The sequence below is a fragment of the Polyodon spathula genome, chromosome 16 (genome assembly GCF_017654505.1).
Source record: "Polyodon spathula isolate WHYD16114869_AA chromosome 16, ASM1765450v1, whole genome shotgun sequence".
In the NCBI taxonomy this organism is placed as follows: Eukaryota; Metazoa; Chordata; class Actinopteri; order Acipenseriformes; family Polyodontidae; genus Polyodon; species Polyodon spathula.
This window is the reverse complement of record NC_054549.1, coordinates 33,286,887-33,308,998: the sequence shown is the minus strand read 5'-3', so window position 1 is coordinate 33,308,998 and position 22,112 is coordinate 33,286,887. Positions and strand designations below refer to the sequence as shown.

General features: G+C 37.0%; 1 protein-coding gene across 1 annotated transcript in view; it reads left to right on the top strand.

The window, feature by feature from the left end:
- The first annotated feature begins 584 nt into the window (after positions 1 to 584).
- The window catches only part of LOC121328630 (receptor-type tyrosine-protein phosphatase gamma-like), a 168,046-nt gene continuing 146,518 nt past the window's right edge, over positions 585 to 22,112 (top strand). Inside the window, exon 1 of the mRNA XM_041273489.1 lies at positions 585 to 1,116. Coding sequence (XP_041129423.1) covers positions 1,029 to 1,116 — 88 coding nt within the window. The 5' untranslated portion in view covers positions 585 to 1,028. The remainder of the gene's footprint in view (positions 1,117 to 22,112) is intronic.

The following is a 22,112-nucleotide window of genomic DNA, read 5'->3' as shown; positions in this document are numbered from 1 at the left end:
CCAATTTTCGGGTGACACTGAATTTTGACCCGGCTTCTGGTTTCACATATTATACTGTATATTCTGTAACAATTTATGTCTTTTTATTTTGAAATGTGATTGCTACTTCTCTCCACACATCGTATATAGTATTTATAGTAGATTAAATTAGATGTCTCACGCAAACAGAGGGCAGTATCATTGGCGGGCCCTTCCTTACTGGAATCAACCTTATGAATCACGCTTCTGATTGCTGCCTTGTTAAATTACAGCCTAGGGCCATAGTACATTATTGCAGTGAAATCTGCTGCAACCACCTCTTTTTTATGGGCCCAAGAATTCTTTGCCTGCGGACCTCTATTCTTAAACACCACCAAACAGAATACATATATGTCTGTACTTAGTACTGCATTACAGTGTAATAGGTTTTAACGTAGGCTTACCTATTATGTACCACCAGTGTAGGTAAAGATTGTATAGATAGTGTGTACTATGCAGGCGCCAGGACCCTGAGGGAACCCTACCCTCTTTCCCTCACACTCCCCCTGTCTTTTTCTCCCTTGCCTGTTTTAAAGTCTCTGCCAGACTCTGGCTCACATGTTACTTCCTGGATGGAATGGAAGGCGTTCAGCTCAGCTGCAACTATTCCCTTTCTGCTTTCGCACGAGCCCCCGCAGCTCCCAGCTTTAAGGACTACCACTTTGAGTAGAAAAAAAACATCGTTTTCACTTTTCTTCTTCAGTATATAGACAGATTGCGGCTTGACGATAGCGAGTCTCACCGTGTGCTTTTGTTGGAATGTGAAGAAGCTGTGTGCATGAAGGGGATTTTGAGAAAGTGCAGTTTCTTTGCCGTTGTAACTTCAAGAATTCCAAGAAACAGCAGCTAGCATTTGTTGCGGCAACATCTGGCCCCCGCGGTTGTGCTCAATCGTTGTCCTGTTTTATGTTGTTTTGCTTTCTTCGTCGACGTTTAAATCCTGCGCATCTTTTTGGACATTAAAACTTTATCAGCAGTTACCCTTTGTTGCTCTCAATGTGTATTTTGACATGCGGAGGCTACTAGAACCGTGTTGTTGGGGGATCATTTCTTTAATTTTATCTGACTACGTGCTTTTTGGGGCCGACAGTCACCCTGGTAAGTTAAATATTTCAAAATCTTTCTTACTTTTTTTTTTTTTTTTTGTATTTGCGTTTAAAAAGGGTAAACGATTTTGCGACCATGCGCTTTTCTGCGCTGATGTGACCATGAGCCGCTAAAGTCTATGTGATTTGAATACATCTTTTTGGCATGTTCATTAGGTATCTGTAGGGTAATATACACACCGACTTGTCCGGGTGAGAAAATTGCTCCCGCTGTATCGCAATGGAGTGTTAACTTTATTATTGCATTCATTTTCATATTGCATACAGTCGGATAGCTTTGCATTACAAAAACGTCGTGTCCAACCCGCTCGACAATTTGTACGCTGCTTCACGTTCAATAAATGTTTTAAAATCAAAACTTGATTACAGTTCCAGTTATCGAATATAAGGTGACTAGAATGTTGGCTCTCTGGAATCCTTTGTGTTTTGGCGCAGTGCTCTACTAAGCAGAATTTAGAATAGAGGGAATCCAGAACGTACGGAATAGATTCGTTTTGCTGGCGAGTTGCTCTGTATCGTTTTATGGGGACATTCTATCATTTCTAAGGGGCGTTTAGAATCTTTTGGAAGGGATTCTGCTTCATTGTATGTATGTGTCGCTGATGGAATTCGGCATTAAGAAGACTGTAGACCAGTTTATTGATTGCTGATCCTTATTGACTGACCTTGAGAAAGAAGGAGATCCAGTCCACCCAAAGTCTCACCAGTGACCAGCTAACTCTACGAAACGCTACAAAGTACCTCATTTGATAACGCATCAAGCGAGAGCTGCAATATGAAATATGCTGCATGTTTGAAAGCAGCATTGCTGGTCTGATGAAAACAATCTGTAGATTCATAACGGGTGTTATCTGTGAACCTAAAGAAAGTGGTTTGCAGCGTTTTAAATTGAACTGGTTATCGTATCTAACACAGAAAATCAACGCAGTATACCTGATTGTCTTATTGTTGTTGGCGTGCTGTTGTCAAAACTTTGTCCTCCCTGTTTTTTTAATTTTATGTCTCAGCTTCGCTTAGATTTTAAGTTGTCTTATTAAAAAAAAAAAAAAAAAAAGTGTCGTTATTATTGAACCGGATGTTAGATATGGGGATGGGAGTAATGGGGTTGCACGAAGCGGGTAGAAGAAGAAAAAGAAAAAAAACGCTATTAGTTTGGAATTGTGTTGCTCTGGGGCAGAAACACGTGTCTACAGTGTATCGATTTGTTCTCGATTTCAGTCCTAACCGATGAGCCCTTGTTCCTGTGAAATATAGTGTACAGTAATTACATCAGGAGCAGAGAAACACTCTGATGCGGGCTCAGTATGAGATGCGCTGATTCATATTGCTGGAGGTATAGACACATTTAACACCAGCGGCAACGTCTAACACTAGAGAGAAGATCAATTGGTCATCCATGTTATTATATGGTGATGTGTCGAGGCCTGTTAGGGTTTGCATAATTGTTTGGGTCCGCAAAACTCACATGTTATTAAACTATTACAATCTTGAAAAAAAGTAGTTACCTAAATAACATGTAATGAATTACCGGCCAGTTATTTTTGTATTAACGTTTGTATTCCCATTCAACTGAAACCTCAGATATTTACGTACATCTGTCTAGCTCTAACGTTAATGTGGATGCAGGCAACTATAATAATAATAATAATAATAATAATAATAATAATAATAATAATAATACAAAACTGTTGCACTGATACATTTGTGTTTCAATTGAAGACATTTTTACAAGTGATATAATTTAAGATTTGTAAGATGACTTGCTAAGACATTAACACTTCTCAGTAACGCTATCAGATTGAAAATGTAAAACAACTGTTATCGAATCTAGATAGACAGATAGACAAAAATGCTCTTTTTACTGCTATGAAATTAAACAAGTCCACAAATTCAGTTTTTTTATTATTATTATTGTTGATAATTTTGTAAAGAATTCATAAACCGTGATGGCGATTGCAGAGAAAAGCATTGTACTTTGTAAGAGCTTTCCATGTTTCTCATAACAAGGGAGGCTTTGGCAATACTGCCGCGCTTAAGATACTTGACAGTTTCAGCTTCAGAATAGATTGGAAACAGGTGCTCATACAATAATGAAATGTTGAAGTACGTTTGTTCTAGTTTTTAATTTTCTCTGAACAATGACTTGCGTCTAAATTGAAAATGCCTTTTTTTAATGCCAGTTTTGGTTTTGTTAACCCAGTTTTTTTTTTTTTTTTTTTTGTTTCCTCAAATGAATAGGAAAGCTTGCTGTTGCATCCTGTAATGTGTGTGTGTTTTTTTTTTTTTTAGCAATTACCTCAAAGTTTTGCCAGGAAAAGGAAATACATATTTAAAAATAACCCAAGCTTTGATAGGGTTGCTGTTCTTGAATTGCCTGTCTTCTACTTGTAATAAATCAGGGGGGGGGGGGGGGGTACTCTGAAGGGTTACTGCAGACAGGCAGTGTTGGAGTATCTTTCTCCAGCACTACTAGCTTCATTAGGAAGGTGATTAATGTTAAAATAATAAGACTTTGTCAGAAAAGGACAACAATCCTCAAGGACATCTGTACTTTTTTTGCCCTCCCTCCATTTTAAATCTACTGTCCCAGCATTTGTGAAAATGTCAATGTATTTAATATCCAGGAAACCAAAAAATGGCATGCATGCTTTTTTAACCTTAAAATCTACTGAGCTTGCATGCAGTTTTATTATGACATTTGTGAAGGTGCCATTGCATCTAATTGCGTACTCTGACAGAACCTCGGTCTGTCTTTGAATTCTGAACTGCAATGAAGCCTATAGCTCTTAAGTGTAATACTTCGACATGTGTCCATTTGTAAAATGCCCTTTATTGATGCAAGGATGTTGGAGAAGCTGAAAATTTTGATTCTGTGTAGTTTCTGTGCAATTCTTTGTAAAGAAACAAATCCTTCGCCTGGTGCCTGGAGACACACACACAGTTTATGAAAAGTCAAAATTAAAAGTGTTTTTGCTGACTTTTTACGTTTTTATAGTTTGGGGGGGGGGGTAGTTTTGTTACAGCAATTCAGTTAGTTTTCATTAGTCATTCCAGACATTGCAAAAAAGTAACAAGTTTTATTAAAAACAGCTGTGAGGAGTAGGTTTTATTGTGTCATTTGAGCAATTTCTAGAGTACACTGACTGATAAGAAAGAGCTACATCATGCTAAACCTTTACTGTAAGCAAACCACTTACATCCCTGTTAAGCAAAAGCTGAAATTTTAAATCACATATAGTATGGTGATAGCTGACATTATGTCAGGATGTGCACTTTACAACATAAACATTATCAGGAGCAGTAGCTATTATGAGTCTACTGCTGAATAAAAGTGGTTCAAACACCCTCCTGCCAGGTCTCTGTCAGTTGGGTCAGAGGTCCACAGGTCCTGTCGTTGGTTCAAGCATTGATTAAAATATATCTGGATTTACAGACAGTTAACTGCAAGACCCTGCAGCATGTTCTCTATAAATATACTACAGGGATGGAAAAAAAGACTCCCATTGCACAGCAGTGGGAGACAGTCCAAAGCAAAAAGTCATTTTGGGTATATCCTGTAATGTTAAAAAAAAAAAAAAAAAAAAAAAAAAAAAAAAGATTTACAGGATATCCCTTTATTAACTTTTTTCAGTAGTTCTGTCTGAAGTATTGGAAGTAGTCTGCTTGTTCCAGAGTGATTAAGTCATGTACAGTTACGTGTTTTGTGTCTAGTAAATTCTACATGTACATTTTTCTATTGACATTAACATGACCCAATCAAAAAATATTAACCTTAGTATGTATTTTTTTTTTGATGTATTCTACTTCTTTCAATAGAGGGCTCTCAAGTTGCCTTTTTCATTGTTTGAGTCAGGAAAAGAACCTTAAATATTTCTTAAGTTATTAAATGTAGGAAGGGTGGGAATTTCCCATAATTCTTTCAGAGCCAGGGACAGCATTTGGTGTGTTTTTGAGGTCAACAAAAGGTTGTGTGTGTGTGTGTGTGTGTGAATATCTGTATCAATACTGTAGATATGAAGTAAAGGAAAATGGCAAAACAAGATTTGATTGACACGTACCACCTCCAAACCCAATAACCAGTAATCCTCAGGAGTTTTTGGGGATAAGTGTAGCCAGTAAAACATTGCAACCCTTCCTAGTTGCTAGTTCACATGTTGTTGTGTAAACCACTGCATAGTGTTGCCCCAGTTTTAGAATCCATAGGGCAGTCTTTACCTTCCTTTTCCTTGGCCCTAGTCATACAGTTTTCTGAAGAATATTGCATTAAGAGATAGTAAATGTGCAAATGCTTACATGGACTCAGAACTAAGCAGGGCATCTGGATATTTTGTACATAAACAAATGTTGGCAGCTCTATTTGAGGGGTTTCGTTGTAGAGTGAATCAAGACTGGTACATGTTACATAGTGGAGTAAATTCTCGACTTGCTTTGAAGTTCTCATTACCTTAGGCAGTTTCTCCATTCAGAGGTACCTAATGAAGAGGACAGCGTGCCAGGAAGAGCTGCATTGGTATGTCAGAAGCAGAGTATGAGATGTAATTCGTCCCAGTGACAGCTGCTGAAGCGTCTCTACTAAAGAGGATGTCAGTCTTTTGGATATAATGCTGTTAAAGCATTTCGTCTGATGGCCAGTTTGTTCTGGCAGAAGAAAGAGAACAATCTGATACCGGCTACAAGCAAAATAGAAATAAAGCGTACCAAAAGAATATTTAAGTGGCCGTGGTCATAGACCACTTTTAAGATAGAAAATACATTAAACTTCATTATAGTGTTTCCTTTTTTTAACCAAGGATTGCACAGCATAGTGGTGAGCAACCAGATTCCAGTGTTTCTGAAAACATGCATTAGACGGCAGCCATCGCATTCACCCACCTGTAGCCAATCATGTCGGTGCTGCTCAGCACAAGATGTCCTCAATCAAATCAACAGCTTTTTAGTAAGACCTGGTGTCACCACTTACCATAGTCCCTTAATCACAGACCCTTTTGCTGGTTACATGAAGTGATATATGTATGAGATGCATGTATTTGTACGTTATTATACGTATAAAGTGATCTGATCCTTCGTATAATGGTTCAGACTCCGACGTGGGTACTGTGAGTTAGCTGCTTAACCAGTTACAAGAGCATGCCTAAGCCCTGCCCCTGAGGGATCACCATCCTGCAATAGTGGTTCTGCAGCAACATAGTGTAGTTTCACGGCTTTGATGCCTTTCAAATGGAAACCTGCATGGTAAATAATAAATAATATATATATATATATATATATATATATATATATATATATATATATATATTTATTTTATTTTTGTAACTGGTATAAAGTGTTCTTGAAAGTGTTGCCTGAAGTGGAGAACTGTGATTTCTGTGTTGATTGTATTTATTTAGTTTCTTTATGTACAATAAATAGAGAACGCTGTGGTTGTTAGGCCGTCCTCATTAGAAACTTAATGCTCATTTATTATTCTGTTGATATAAAAGTACAATGTAAACATGTGTGTTTATTTGTTTGGTTTTAAACTTAAAACAAATAGGCAAGTTAAACCGTGTGATTAACCTAGGAACTGGATTAAGCAGCATAAAAGCAACATGTTTTCACCCACTCGGGGTTGGGTGTTTGGTGAGTAGGGAACGGGAGAGAGAAAAGGAGAAAGTTAGATATATCAATTGCTATTACTTGCTGGTGGGACCAGCATGATATTATTTATTGAAACTTACTTTTTTGTTAAGTTTTTGTTTGTATATTTATTTTGGCGTAAAGTGCCGTGTCCTGCCTTTTTGTCTGTTCAAACTGTTTATTTTCAACAAACCGGCGCAAGCAAGCGTCCTCATACTTTCAACTCATCCGTCCTGTGTTTGTGTATTTTATTTCCTGGTCTGACGCCGCCCACTTCGGCCGTCTTTGTGACAGCTGTTATCAGTGTTACGCTATAACGGTGCATGCCTGGAAATTTTAAAATTCATAGTACAGTTCCATGTTGTGTTGACCAACATGTAATTGCAAACGTCTAAGGTAAAACTATATAGAACAAATAGGCATATGTTTCAGCTTGTGCCATGAAGTGCCTTCAGTACACTCGCAAGCACAAGCCACAATGCTTGTCTATTTGACTTGGCTTCTTACTGTGATACGACCAGCAGTAGAGTGAAGTGGGATACGAGCACTGCTTATCCAAACTGCTAATGACCTAGCTTTGAGTTTCTTTGGCACCTGAAGTGTCTGAAGCTCTGTACTTTTTTTTTTTTTTTTTTTTTTGTCTTGTGAAAGGATGACTGTGACAGTGCAGAAATAGTGTGTTTTCTGTTTGGGTTGTAAATAAAGTTTAGATATTTTGAATGTATGCCTACTAAATCCATGTGTGGATTGTGGCCAGGTGTTGCTTGCTTGCTTGCTTGCTTGCTTGTAAATTAACCTTAGCCACATGCCATGTCTCAGCAAACAGAGACAAATGTGTAGAGAACCCTCACGGCTGCTGTGTAAACCAGGGTGACCAATGGGTTATGATCCTGTGTAGGCCGGGATAACCTCCAACTGTAATAAGCATTAGTGTAGGGGATTCTAATCCCACCAGTTTATTTGAGTTCCTGGAACAGGACTCTCCTTTTAGGACAACTTTATTTTTGTTAGCTGTGTTTGTTCCATGTTTTATTTTAAACGTTTTGCTTAATTGTGCATATTTGTAAATAAAACCTGTGCGGCGTGTCAATCACAACCTCCAGTAAATCTGTCAGCAGATACTCCCGCCCCTATTACAATGACTTCTTGTAGTAATTGGATAAAGGGAGAATTTCAGGATGCGTTTATTGCACAAGCACGCAGCTGTGTTGATTCTGCTTGAACTAGCCAGCTTGTGTTCTATAGAGCTTCTGTGCAGCTTTTCAAAATCAATAGGAGTGTCCTGTCTATCTGCCAGTAGAAGTTGTGTCTGTGTCAAAACAACCGTAGCTTCAGTAGCAAACTTTGCCCCAAAATTAACTGGCTTGACCTTTCTGTCTAGAAATTACATATTTTTATCAATTTGAAGTGACTGGAAAATGCATTTTAATGATGCCCTCAATCTAATATGAGAGAAGCGACAGTATACAGTACATGTCATTATAACAGTTAATAGTATTTTGTATCATTTCCCTTCCTTAGCAGTACTTTGGAGTTTTGTCACTTTGCAATAACACTGTCAAGATTAGAAACTTGAACTCACCTGGCATCAGTTTTAAGGGCTGGAATAACTTGGATCCTTTGCACTTTACACTTGCTACACTGCTGCCCTGTCAAGTGCTTACTGTGATTTTGTAGAATACTTGTAGAGGCACTCTGTTTGATTTTTGCAGTGGTCTTGAACTTTCATGCGAACAGTCTTTGCTGTATTTGTTTTACTTCCTTTCGTCAGTTGTTTGTTGCGCGTACTCAGCTAAATCATTTTTGTTGTTGCAATAGAGCACTCGGCAGTTTACATAGCATTTCAGCCTCCCTTATTTCAAGGCAGGATGTTTAAGGTTAACACACCCTGAAACAAAAAATAGGGACATTTTGTGGCGGAAAGAAAAAGGAAACTTCAATGTTTTTGGAAGTGCACTGTAAAAATCAAAGTGTACAGATAATAAAGCCCTATTTTTGTGGTCTTTTGCAGTGTATAATTAGTATGGAGTCTGAAACATTCTGTTCACATCTTTATTTTTTTAAAGCATCAAAACATGGACAATGAGAATAGAAAGCTGCCGACCAAGTTCTGTCACTGCCAAAGCACGCCGTAGAAAACATGGTGTACCTGTTTCAGATGCCACCTGTTAAATTATTCCACAGATGTATTTACTGAAAAATAAATAAATGCATTCCTGCCTTATAGATCTACTTTTGTGCTGACTTGGGTTTATTTTATCTGCATACAATAGAATATGGCTGCGCAAGGAGGGTATTTGATGCATGCATTCCCTTCAACCCCGGTATAGGTGGCCTGCAATCCCATTCATTATCTTTCTTTATTTCCTAACACATAGTGCTCTATTAAAAGCTAATTTGCATTTGGATTGCATAATCCACTTCAGAAGCACAATGCAAATATTTTAATATGAGTACATCATCTCCATCTGTTGGCAGACCTATGAATCGATACAAATGTTTCTCTTAAGCCAATTAGCAAACACTTGGGTAGTCTTACCCCCACAACAATTAGATACCTGCATTAATAAAAAATTGAAGCTTAAGATGGCGTGATTTCCACTGAAAAGAAAAGTACTTTTAATATGTTGGGTCAATAATTCAGTTATTTCCTACTCTGCAGTATTTTACTTGCATGTTATTTAATCATCTGAACGAAATTTGATGATGTAGCTAAGACCAAGTGTTCCAGGATTACACAACCCCAAGATTGTTCTAGAATTCCCATGGTTGCTATGTCTACTATGCAGATATGTTAAATAGTACTAGCCCACTGAGATGCATTTTACCGATGAGTCTGCAAGTGATTGAAGCAGATAAACTGAGTAGTCTGTGAAAATGAGGAGTAAAACATGAATCTGTAGCAGAATCCCCACATTTACACTAGATTCATTCTTTTAGGTAAACAATTTTGAGCCTGATTATTTCCCGTTTAATCACACTCAGAATTTTTTAGTGCAGGGAATAAACAAAAATATGTACTCTGTTTTATATATATGTGTGTATATAATCTCATAAATATAAATCTGGTGTATTTTACATTTCTCTTTTATCTTCATAAAATACGTACCAGTATTTTTACATATTTTGGCAATTAAACCTGGTCTCGCTTGCCTCCTTAGGGTGAACTTGGAAGTTGATTTAGTTTATGAGCAGCAGGGCTGCAGTGGGATCAGTAGAATTGTTGTTTAGTTTCAGGATTGAACTTGATCGTGCTTTCCCAATACTGTAATTGTCTGTCTATAATGTGCATCCCGCGGATTGCTTGATTAGAAAGCTTCCTTTGGCGTAAAGAGCATTCATAGTTACAGAATACAACAGGAAACAATCGGTCATTGTTTTTTTTTTTTTTTTTAAATGAAAATCCCACAGTGGTATAACAGAGTTTGCTGCTCAGTGTTCTGCGCAAGTGCGTACCCAAGGTCGCAGTTAGCTCTACTGGATTTCCATATCCCAGTGTAAGCTCTGGTGCTTATTCTATTTAAACACATAACTTCTTATCTCTTGGCTTGGACAAAATGTTTGTGGGTGCTTTGTTATTGTATTATTTGTATTTGGCATACATTAGGGCCACTGAATAAAGCTTTGCTATCTGTTTGATGCAGCTACATTGCTGGCAAGGCCCAGAACCCTATCAGGTCTTTACAGCTATTTACCCTTCTTGTTTAAATCAGTATCGATAGACACAGGAAGCTACTTCAGCATGACGGAATATGTATTTTACATCATGGTTTCCGTGCTGGAGTGTTTCACAGCAAAAATTAAAAAAACAGTTCTCAGACCTTTGGAAAAGGAGGAATTCTCTTGTTTCGTGCAGATGTTTTGGTGCTTTTTAGTTGTGGCTATTTTCTTTCTCTTAAACTTATCTGCTGAGAAAGCATTCTGTTTGCTGTTGCAAAATAGATCTTGAATTTATAGTCTTAGTGAGCTGATCGACCTGTTTCATTCGTCTTTAGAGGTAGCCTGTGTGTGGTACATGAACCTTTGTCCAGATTTATGTTACAGCAGCAGTGATATATCTTTAGTTAATCATTTGACTCTATAGGATCCGTGTTCTAAGTAACAGATGACCAGCAGTAAAACAAAATAGAACTCATCGAGGCGTGATATTGCATAACATTTAGGGACTAAAAATGGTTCTCTTGTGTCGATGGCACATGTTTAAATTGAAAAACTGCCTCACTCGAGGGATGCACATGTACTATTTGTCTGTATATTAGTTTTTTCAGATACATCCCGGTTCAAACCAGAAATCTCTCGGCATCCTCTTTTCTCACTGAGACAATTTTTTTCACATTGTACTTAGGTCTGCAACCGCATTCACATTTGCGTTTTTAAGGCGCCTTTGCACGTTAAGAGATGTGACTGAAAAGTAGGCCTCAAATGTGGCGAACTGCTTGTTTTTTTTTTTACGGAACGATAGCCTGCACTCGGAATAGAAGAGCTACTGGGATATACAGTAATCCTTGTGTAGCAGATGTTTCTTGTTGTTTTATTACTTCAAAGCAGCACATAAGCAAATCACACAGTTCCCTCTGGTTGACACATTTCTTAGGAACATTTTTCATATCAAACTTTAGATTTTTTTTTGAAAATTTGAGTAATGGCACATACCTACTTATTACCTACATACAACATTGTTGGTGAATAAAACTGCCTCCAGCCTCCTGTCTGCCTGGTTTTAAAAACCACTGGCTTCTATTTGCTTTTAATGCATTTTGTAAAAATCAGTAGCAGGTGGGTATGATGATACTCTCATCTCAAAATAAAGATTGTGACAAACATGTCTTTGAATCCTATTACTGCCAAAGGCTGTGTCACACAGTATTTGGCCATGAGCACAACCCCAAGCGGAAATATGATGAGTTTCTTCCCAACCATCTGCTGCAGTCAATTCAGTATGTTCGCCAAACACTTCCATGCAGCAGAGTCCTCTGTTGTTTTCTTATCAGGCCACTGGTACACAAAAAGTGCTGGGAACTAATGAATAATGGAAAATATTCTACAACTTTTTAACACCAGACTTGGCAGCAATACTCCTATTTCAAAACAGTTTGAGCAACACCAGGTTTACAACAGTATGGCTTTAATTGGCCACACTATATAGACAAATAACTAATTGTGAGTATTTAAGCTAACAACTAAGCCACAAATGGTTAAAACTGCCATGCATTGGCGTCCTTTTTTCCATCCCTGCTAAACAACAATTCAAAGCAACCAGAGGGTTCCCTATAATACCAAACATGTATAGAATTGATTGGACTTGCCACCTTCTGAAGGAAGCATTTCTTATGCACATAAATTATAAAATTTGTTCACATTTTTATTTTGTTTGGAATTTGACAACAGAAAAAGTGTCTTTAGTCTCATCGCTGTACCAGGCTGGTGTTTAACACTATTCTATTCCGCTTATGTTTTAAAGCTTTTTGACTCCGTCTTTTGTGTAGGTGGTCCAAGGTTGTGTGTGTGTGTGTGAGTGTGTGTGTGTGTGTGTGTGTTTGTTTTAAATTATTTAGCTCATTCACGAGTTGAACAGAATGTGCCAAATAGCAGAGCGAAATTACCTCTCTTTTTTCTTCAGTTCCCTATTATGCAGTATTCATCCAAAGCTCTATGAATTGGCCTTGAATACTTCCTGTCCTTCAATTACTTTTAAACATAAATGCAATGAGGTCCTGCTAGACTTCAGATTACCATCGTCCTTTTGATTGCTTTGCAGTTAGCTTTCACCAGCTCACTTGGATAATATGTTGACAATAGCTTGGTTTATTAGACTAGGATTTTTAATAGGTAACGGACCATTCCTGACAGTCTTTGGGGTCTATTTTAATGATCTAAACCACGGCAGAACTTTACATCCCCACCTTAAAGTCTTTAAACCTGATATTTACCACTGGATGGATTAGAGTTTGAGGCCAGTGTGTCACTGTTCATCAATATAGACCCCTTCTGGCCTATAAGTGTTGGCTCTGCCAGTTACAGAGCCTTAACACCACAGAAGCTTAATGCCCAGGTGGTCTGGATATTGCTCTGTTTAATTGGAGGTCCAAGCAATTACATCACCAGTCATTGAACGATTTTAATCTTATGTTGATCCCCAGGGACTCCCTCGTGCTTGGTAAGTATCCAAAGCTTTATGACTACACAAAGGAGGCAGCGACAGTTCTGTGGCAGGAAGCTGCTGCACTATTTCTTTATCACCCTGAGCTAAGTCTTTGACAGAATTGCTCATCACTTGGATTTATTTTTACTAGGGTATGACATTTATGTCTTTTAAGTTACTGAAGTGTTTAAGAGATACAGTATACCTAAAACATATGTTTGCTTGTTTTTTAATGTTAAACAATATCATATTTCTTTGTTCCGTTATATATTTGCTCATATATGTTTGTTTTTACTATTCATAGAAATAAACCGGATCCTGTCAGAATAAAATACTGTTGCATTACCTATATAAAGGATTTTTAAAATGTAAATTAGATAGCAAGGCTTCAACAAAACAAAATCCACCATTTTCAGGGATTCGGTATTAGAAGAACTGACAATGAGGGGAAAAAAATTCTGTCTTTGGCATAAAATAAGAGGTTTGAATTTAACAATAGCAAAATATCTTGTTAATTAGTAAAAATCTGGGGCTAAATTATTTCAAAATCTATTAATCGTATGAATATTGTCATAAAAAATATAATAAGTTGAGTGGGTGGATAACATATAAATTGAAAGTGCAAGAGTCTGTCATTATAAATAGCAATTTCATGTACAGTCGATATTAAATTATAATGTATAAGAAACATTTTTCCTTCAAACATTCTTGCTCCCTGTGGCTTTTAGATCTGCTGGTTCGGTATCGTTTTAGAAAAAAAAGGTCTGGAAGTTATAGGGTAAAACACCTGTACATCTGCCATGACGTTGTATCAAGAGCCTAAAGTAACTTGCCTTTTACTCAGTGATAATCAGATTTTGGTCCTGATAGACCAGCCACATTTGTAATTTAGGTAAAGCGAAGTGCTTTGCAATTTGAGTATAATCCCTTGAGTTTCTTTAAGATGAACTAGCAAAGAAACATTTATCAATCCTACCAGGTGAATGTCGCTTTTAAGCTGCTTGTCCTTCTTGGCCCATGCACCAGGGATACGTTGCTGCTGTCTTCGCAACTTAGCTCCATCTTTTGTCTTTCCTTTGTTGCCAGCAGGATATGATGTACATGCAAAGAGCAAATTACTTTGGAGTTTTTAGACTCTGTTAATGTACTCGTTGATTTCCGATTGGCTGGCTTTGATTTACTTTTTGGAACCGAGTATATATTAAATACAAAGTGCTGTTTTTTTGCGGTTAGTGGATAAGTACATTTTGTGTAATTTTAGGACTTTTCACTTCTGAAGGTTGATAGAAATGGTTTCCTAGCAGTAAGCCATTTTCAGATTCATATCGGTGTAGCAACACCTAGCCTTTTGTGGTTCTTTTAAAAAATGTTTTTTTTTTTTTTTTTGTGATGTTAAAACAAGTAAGGTCTCTCTTTTTCTTTCATATTCAAGCTTGTGATCAAAAGGTTACAGTGGTCTTGCAACCTGACAAAAAATATCAGTTCAGTGTTTTGTTTTACTATTTAAATGATTGTGGCTGATAGAAGAATATAGCATACTTTGGGTTAAAACAGATACAGTCTGAATTTCATAAAATAAAGCCATTTGGGCCCTTTTAAACCGCTTTGTAAATGTGTGATTGAAAACCATTAAGAGCATTAGAAGTTGGTGCCTAGCAACAGAATTTAGCCTGGAGAGAGTGGATGCCTGGGAAAACAAAGCTGCATAACACATGTGCTGTGGTTTTCACAGGGAGTAGTATAGGGAGTATAATGGACAGCAGGTTCGTTCACTGCATTTCCTTTGATTAGTGACCCTGAATAAAAAAAGAAGAAAAACAACACAAAAACCCCCCATCCTGAGCATAATTTATGTTTGGCACTTACTAATAGTAATGTGGTTGATTATGTGACAATAAAAGAGTACAGCATTAGGAAATGGCATACTTAAAGAAAAAACAGCTGTTAACCCCCCCCTTCTTTTCATCTACTGTAGATGATCCTGTTGTAACTAGGCTTCCTAAACATGTTTAGTCCCATGACTAACATCGTCGTTTATTAACACCGTGTCTGCATGATATGGTCATTACTTTTTGGCTTCAAAGGGCATTGTTTTAAAGAAGGTGGAGTACATTTGAAATAAAAACAGAAAGACTGGCTTGAGTGACAGCCTACGTGATTCTTCCTGAAGTACGTGACTGGAGAAATAAAGCACATCGGTCTCTTGGGTAATTTTTAGCTGATAACCATGGCTTCATTTGCATTGTTCTCCTCCCAGCATTTGTTTCTTCTTTCTCTGGCATGTGGAGGAATTGAAATTGCACTTTGTGTATTATACTGTATGCTCAGAGTATATTTCTATTTCTTGTGTGAAAGAAAATGAGGCAGAAAATGCAAGCAGCCAGTGATACATGGTGCTATTGATGGGAATTGAATTTGCAAGGGGAAAATGGGATTTGGTTGCAGTCTGAACTGATAATAATGTAGCCCAAATGGATTTGTAATGGATATTCATTGTCATGTTCAGCAGCTAGAGGGTTTGACGCAAATATTAATGCAGGTGACAATGAAAGTGGTGGGGCTGGCTATATCAGTAGCTATGGCGACCGTTTCCAAGAAGCTGCTGTTTTTGTTTTGGAAACGTTTTTGTATACTGTATTGTGAAATGTAGGTTCCTTGCCCCTGTCTTTTAACTTTTAAGTCTATCTCTAACTTGTAAGTATTGTAAGATTTAAGGGATCGCTTATAGTAGTATAAACTGATGTTATTTGAAAAATATTTGCTTTTTTTTGCACTCTTGATTTCCCTTTCTTGATGCCTTAGTCAATAGCTTAAAATAAACAAGAACATGAGTCTGTCATTTGTTAAATCTATTTATTAAACATTAGCATATGCTAACTATCAAAGTACTCTGCATCAATCGAACAGCAAAAAAGAAGCTAACCTTCCCTAGCCATGCCAGTTATCATTACTCCTGTAAATATCCTGCTGACTGACCCTGGACCTAATAATATAGACCAGTATACCTCTTGTGGACTAATATGACCCTCCTTTCATAATAAATCTTGAATATAGCTTTCTAAAATATGCAGTATGGATTTTTATAATGACCATATCGTTTTGTTAATCGAATGCGCCTCTGTTGATAAATAGTTACTTTCTCACAGTGTAGACAAATTAATGAAGGTTTGGTGAATAAGTAGAAAAAGGCTCGCGACCTGTGGTTATACAGCTTGCTTATGATTAATCTTGTTAATTAGTCTACTGAAAGCGAATCTTCTTAATCAGCACATAGTAAGACCGTTTTGGACTATAAATTTAACATAGGGCACAGTCTAAGTAATGGCAGTGAGACCTGGAGTAAGTTGATGTTGGAGCTAATAGCCCAATTATGTTTTTTCATAGCAGAGATGTCTTTAGAAGATCATTGTTTGGTACTGTGTTGGATACATCAATACTATAACTCATTGTGATTGCTGTTCCCACAACAAGTCACCTAAAAGTAAGTTGCTGTATGAGTTTTGCTGCTTAGTAGAATTGTCTCTCTTGTATAAACAAAATGGCCTTTGTGTGAAATGTAAACTTTACAAATACACTAAAGCTCTGCACAGCATAAGTTGATAAATCCTGATTTAAGCTATAGTTGCAGTCTTTCTTCTCCTGATGCAACTTAAATGCAATAAATTGGCCTTGTAGTACACAACAATCTGGCTGCTGTAAGTTTTGGCAATGAAGATTGAAATCAATTGAGTAGTGTGCCAAATCTAACAAGCTGCACACACTTTATTCAGTTGGTGTCCCAGTGGAATATATCTACATTACAAATAGAATAATGAGAAATTTGTTCTTTAGTCGAGGGTAGTGGAACGACATGGAGGAATCGACAACTTTTTAAAACATTTTCTAATACAATCAATAAAGCTAACAAACTGGAGTGAGATCACAGAAACGTACTGACAAATGGCGTCAAGGGATGTCCACATAACTGGTGACCATTAATACCAGTTTTAAATATTTTCCAGTGCATGCAGGGTTGTTTGTCTGATTTACTTTTTTTTTGTAAGTACTACACACTGTATTCGTGTGCTTCACACATGCTATACAGTATATGTGCACCTGCGGAATTTGTTTTGCTGCATTGACCTTGTTGGCGTTATGGTATTGTAACTGGATTCTGATGTGAAAGCAGTGAATTGTCAATCACTGATTACTTGCCGTGCTTAATGGCTAGGCATCCCATATTTGTTCAATAATTTAAGCTCAGCAGCAGTATTGATTCTGTGATTATCATTTGAAAGCAAAATCAGATCTGCAGTAATTTCAGCTAATGTACGGTTTTGGTTTCCTGTGCCTAGAATTATTACCTTTACCCAATTACCATCCCTTTGCAGAGTTATTGTTTTTTTTATTTATTTGCTTGTTTTTGTTTTACTTGCCGTATAAAATAATGTTTGTGCTGCAGCCGCAGTAGTTTTGCATATCAACTGTTGGCTGTAAATTAGTTTACCCCCTTTATAAAATAATACATCAGTAAAGTAAGGCAGCTTTATAGTGCTGTAGGGGTCACATGTGACATCACATGATAAATTTAATTGCCCTGCATTTGAGATGCAAATGTGAAATCCAATAATGTAGACAAGTTATAGTAAAGTGGCCAGGTAGTGTGTATCAACAACATTCTTCTGTTTAATTGGATTACTGTAGAAGCTATTCACTTTCTGTACCAAAACAAGATTTGCATTGCTTAAGCTAAAGAAACAGCAAATCTTTTAACCTTGAACTGGATTATAATGCCTGAGATGATCATCCTGTTGTTTCTAGGATCATGTTGTTTTGTTTTGCTTTTTTTTTTTTTTTTTTTGTATTTTTCCCACGATTCAGGCTGTACTGTATCAAGAACCTCAGCGAGAGTAGGCAGAGGAGTGGTAGCAGGATAGGAAATGCTTTTAATTGTCTCCAAATAAGGAACATAAACCCCACTTTGACTTCTTGAATCACCCTGTTCTACAGCAGTGAAGAAGGAAGAGTTCTACCAGCTCTAAGACCAGGCCTTATCCCCTTCCTATCTCAAATGTGCTATACACCACCCTTTCCTTCTGCATGTTAGTTGCATTAGAGTTATTACACTGTAGTGAGCCCTAAGACTATACAGTACAGTGTATGCCACTATAGAGTTGTTAGCTTCTTGGTCACAATTAACCTTTGTTAAACATTACAGTTAATCGATGTGGAGGATACTTTTAGCTCAAGGCATGGAGAAAAAGGTGAAGGTTTCATTGTCGTACCCCATGCTTTGTTCTTCATTCAGGAGGGAAAAGGTAATATTATTGCTAACATATGTTCCACAAGAGCCATTTTTTCTACTGGCTTCTCAGTAGACAAAATTGAGCACATTCTAGAAGTGTTTTGTGTTCTTTTGTATGTTGCTAGCCAATTCTGTGTAGGGCCTTCCACTGCAAAGGTGTGTGTGTGTGTGTGTGTGTGTGTGTGTGTGTGTGTGGTATCTGGAAGTTAACTATTATTATTTTGTTATACTATGATGACTTCTGTAAAGAAAACAACAACCAAAAAAAACCTAATATGTGATATGACTAATATTTAAATCCACCCATTGTTGTGCTGTTAAAAGCATTTGTGTGTGGTACAAGTGGTAAAGTTATGGAAATGTCTTATAGGATCCTATAGTGGTACTATAGGACACTCTATAGGACTAAAAAGGTTTTAAAGAAATCCTATAGGATATTCTATAGGACCTGGCCAATTTACTGTAGGACTTTATATAGGTTATTTCCATAAGGGTTGCTGACCAAATTATATATTTTAAAGCCTCCTATATTTATTTCAGTGGCCCAAATTATAGTACAGTAGCACCTTTCTGGCACTAACATCAAGCCCAATCATTTAGAAGCTCCTTTTGTGTAAAATTATAACTCTCATATCTAATGTTTCAGTGCCTGGCCTTATGTAGTTCTATATTTTTTAATGGCTTTACTTACAAAAAACAGCCTTGGATCATTGGGAGCTGTCAGGCTAAATACGTTTCCTCTGCACTGCATATGTTTAGACGGTCTAGTAGTTTATATACCTGGTCAATTATTTATAAAATGAAATGTGAAGATCAAAGGAATGCAATATGTGTAACTCTAATGAGCTCTATTGTATTTAATTTTTTTCTTAGATTTCAATAAATGTGGTGTTTTACCATATATAGTGCTGAAGTAAAAAAAAAAAAAAAAAAAAAAATTACAAGGTACCAATGTCATAAACATCACATTTTAAGGTTAAAGTTGTAAGTAGTGTAGATAGCACATGGTTGCATTTTGAAATTTCAAAGTAAAACAAAAAAATTACATTTCAAAGCAATACATACTTTTAATTAAGCTTTAATACTATACCTATAATAATAAAATACAACTATGATTAAGTGTAAAGTCTGTTCTATATTCTGCTACCTGATACACTACTAACAGGCCTAGACAAAAGCCAACCCTATACTACAATAACTCTTTAGACTCCTCTTATTACAGTGTACCTGTTATGCTACAGTCAGATGTCTCCCAGTTTTTTGCAGTATCCATTATTTTTAACAGCAGCATAGCCTCTTTGTAACAGAAACCTAAATACCCAACAAGAACTATGTAGAGAAAGAGAATGGGGGTGTTCATATATTCTCTATTTTGTCATACAGCGCTAGGCCTATTCAACTGCCTAACTTTCTCACTTTTATGCCAAATAACTACACTCAACCTTCCCAAAGCTGGCTCTGGCAGCTTCCTCTCTTCCTGCTCCTGGTCTTGACTTCTGCCACCGTCTTCTTCACTCACAGCGGTGCTCTTGTTGGGTTGTTGAGTTGGCTGGTTATAGTTGGCCCCTATTTTGTACAGCAAGTTTCCCCAGTAACCCTGTATTTATTTAGTTATGTCAGGAAATCGCCACAGTCTCCGCAAAGTACATGCTGTGTTTGTTTTCTTTGCATTGCACTCTTGACTCATTAAGAATAAATACTAGGTATTTTCAGCGAACAGTGGAACCTCCTCCTAGACAACTGAGATTCACTGCTTTTCATTTTTTCCTGCAAGACGCGAGCCACACAATCTAAGCTGTATTAGCTCACTGACTGTAATTACATAACCATGGAATCCCTCGGCATATTATAAAATGTGTTCTTAAAACGCCTATCAATGTATTGACTTTTTCAGAACATCTTTTACACAGATGCCTTGTTCTCTGGAAATTCCAAGTTGAACAGCACATGTTTCAATGTTCATCCTCAAAAGTGCATTGTTCCCTGACCATTGGCTTGAGAATGTAGGCAGTTATACTTGAGTTCATGCATTATGCCAGGGGATCCATACTGCTTCTGATATTGGTAGTGGCACAGTGCACTAGTTTTCACTACATGAGGCCTACAGGGTATTCTTAATCAGCTGATCATCACACTTCTACCGTTTCTAGATGTTTAGCTTGTAGTATATGTTTTGTGCCTTGTACAGTATGCTGTATACTGGACTTACATCACGTAGTATTCTTATTTCCAAAGTTATTTCAGATGCCTGTTATCTTTAAGTTTTAACAAGCAGGTTGTTCAAGGCCTTGCAGGCAGAGACTAGAATCATTTCATGACTCATGTTCATGTTCTCAGTCAAAAACAACAAAAAAAACTGTGTGATTTCCTGCTTGTGGCACATTCCCAGCATCTTCTTGTGTTCTCCCTAGCACTGGTTCATCTTGAGTTCATTGTGCTTTCCCACAGCAAAGACTTTGGGTTTGCATAAAGGTGAAAGCAAGAACTCTGTCAGATAAAACCTCTCGATACAATCCACTGTGGTTTGACTCTGTACCAGGAAGCGTGTTTGTATCTACATGGCTAATAGACCTGATCAGTCAATTAAATTTCTTTTTTTAAATTTTTTTATTTTATTTTCTGATTTCATGGGCTTTAAGACAAGGCATACATTTGCTTGCACTGTTGCACAAACCTTTTTCATACATGTACAGTACATTAAAGGGATTAAGAATTTAAACCTTGTAAATGACTAGCCTATATCCTTCTGTTTTCTACTTGAATGAAACAAACAAAACTGGGGGAAAGCAATATCTAAAATGAAAAGGAAGTGGGTCATTTTGTGCCACCTTTTATAACCTTTTAAAAAGATTGGTGGTGTTAGAATGTAATGTTGCAATATCTTTTGTTACTGAGGCTGTGTGAATCCAAACAGTAAGTCACCAGGAGAGGCATTACCCTTCTTGAGGCTGATTGCTCCCATTACCTTTTTCACTCCGAGGGGGTACTGTAGCTTCTGTTTTCCAGGCTATAATGACTGGCAAGTTAAAATCGATCTCCCACTGCCGTCAAGCGTTAGAGTGTTATGAAAGTAAAGGCTTTAAAGCTTTTTGGCTGCACTATCACATGTTCAGTATTATGCAGAGCTGCAAAGTGTATTTATTTTTTTAATTTTATTTTAAAAAAGGCTTTTCCTGTAGCTCTGGTTTTTCAAATGACAAGAACACTTTTGCTGGTATAGATAAACATTTTGGCCCAAAATTCATCGATTTAAATTATTGCTGCAAAAACAACCCATTCTCTGAATAATGAAAAAGAGTAATGCAGTACAATGTGTGTTTGGCATCTTGGCTTTCAGCTCTTTAAAATAATGTAATGTAGCAAGGCAGTGTTTTGCTTCTGAAAGAACATTGGTAAAACATGAGCTTGAGCTGATTCTATGACTAGCATTCATTTATTTGCCATTAAGTTTCCTACTGGGTTGGTATAACATTTGAGAACACCAGCCTTAGGCAGAGTATATCAATGTTGACAAAGGAATGTTTGATTTCCTTTCATCCTTTCCAGTCTTTAAAAAATGAATCGAACATACTGTAGCTTCCCTGAAGCCCTGGTGCATGGTGGCCATTGCAGGAATTGCAATTACTGTTCACCTCAATGACTGTTATGAAAATGTAATTCATAATGTGTCCAATTTCTTTTGTCAAAGCTGTGCACTGTTATGTTTAGTAAATCATATTTACTGTTACGGCAACAAAATTTGCTGCTTGGAGGTAGAAAACAAACTGGCATGGGTAGACACGCCCACATCCCCAGCTAAGTTAATTTCTCATAGAGAAGTCATTTTTTCACTATATAAATAAATTTAAGTTTTAAAGAATAACAGGACATTTCACTGTTTATGTTAAAACCAATGTCCTTTTTTTCATAGATTTAACTTGTTAGAGGGTGTTAGAGAGGTGATATG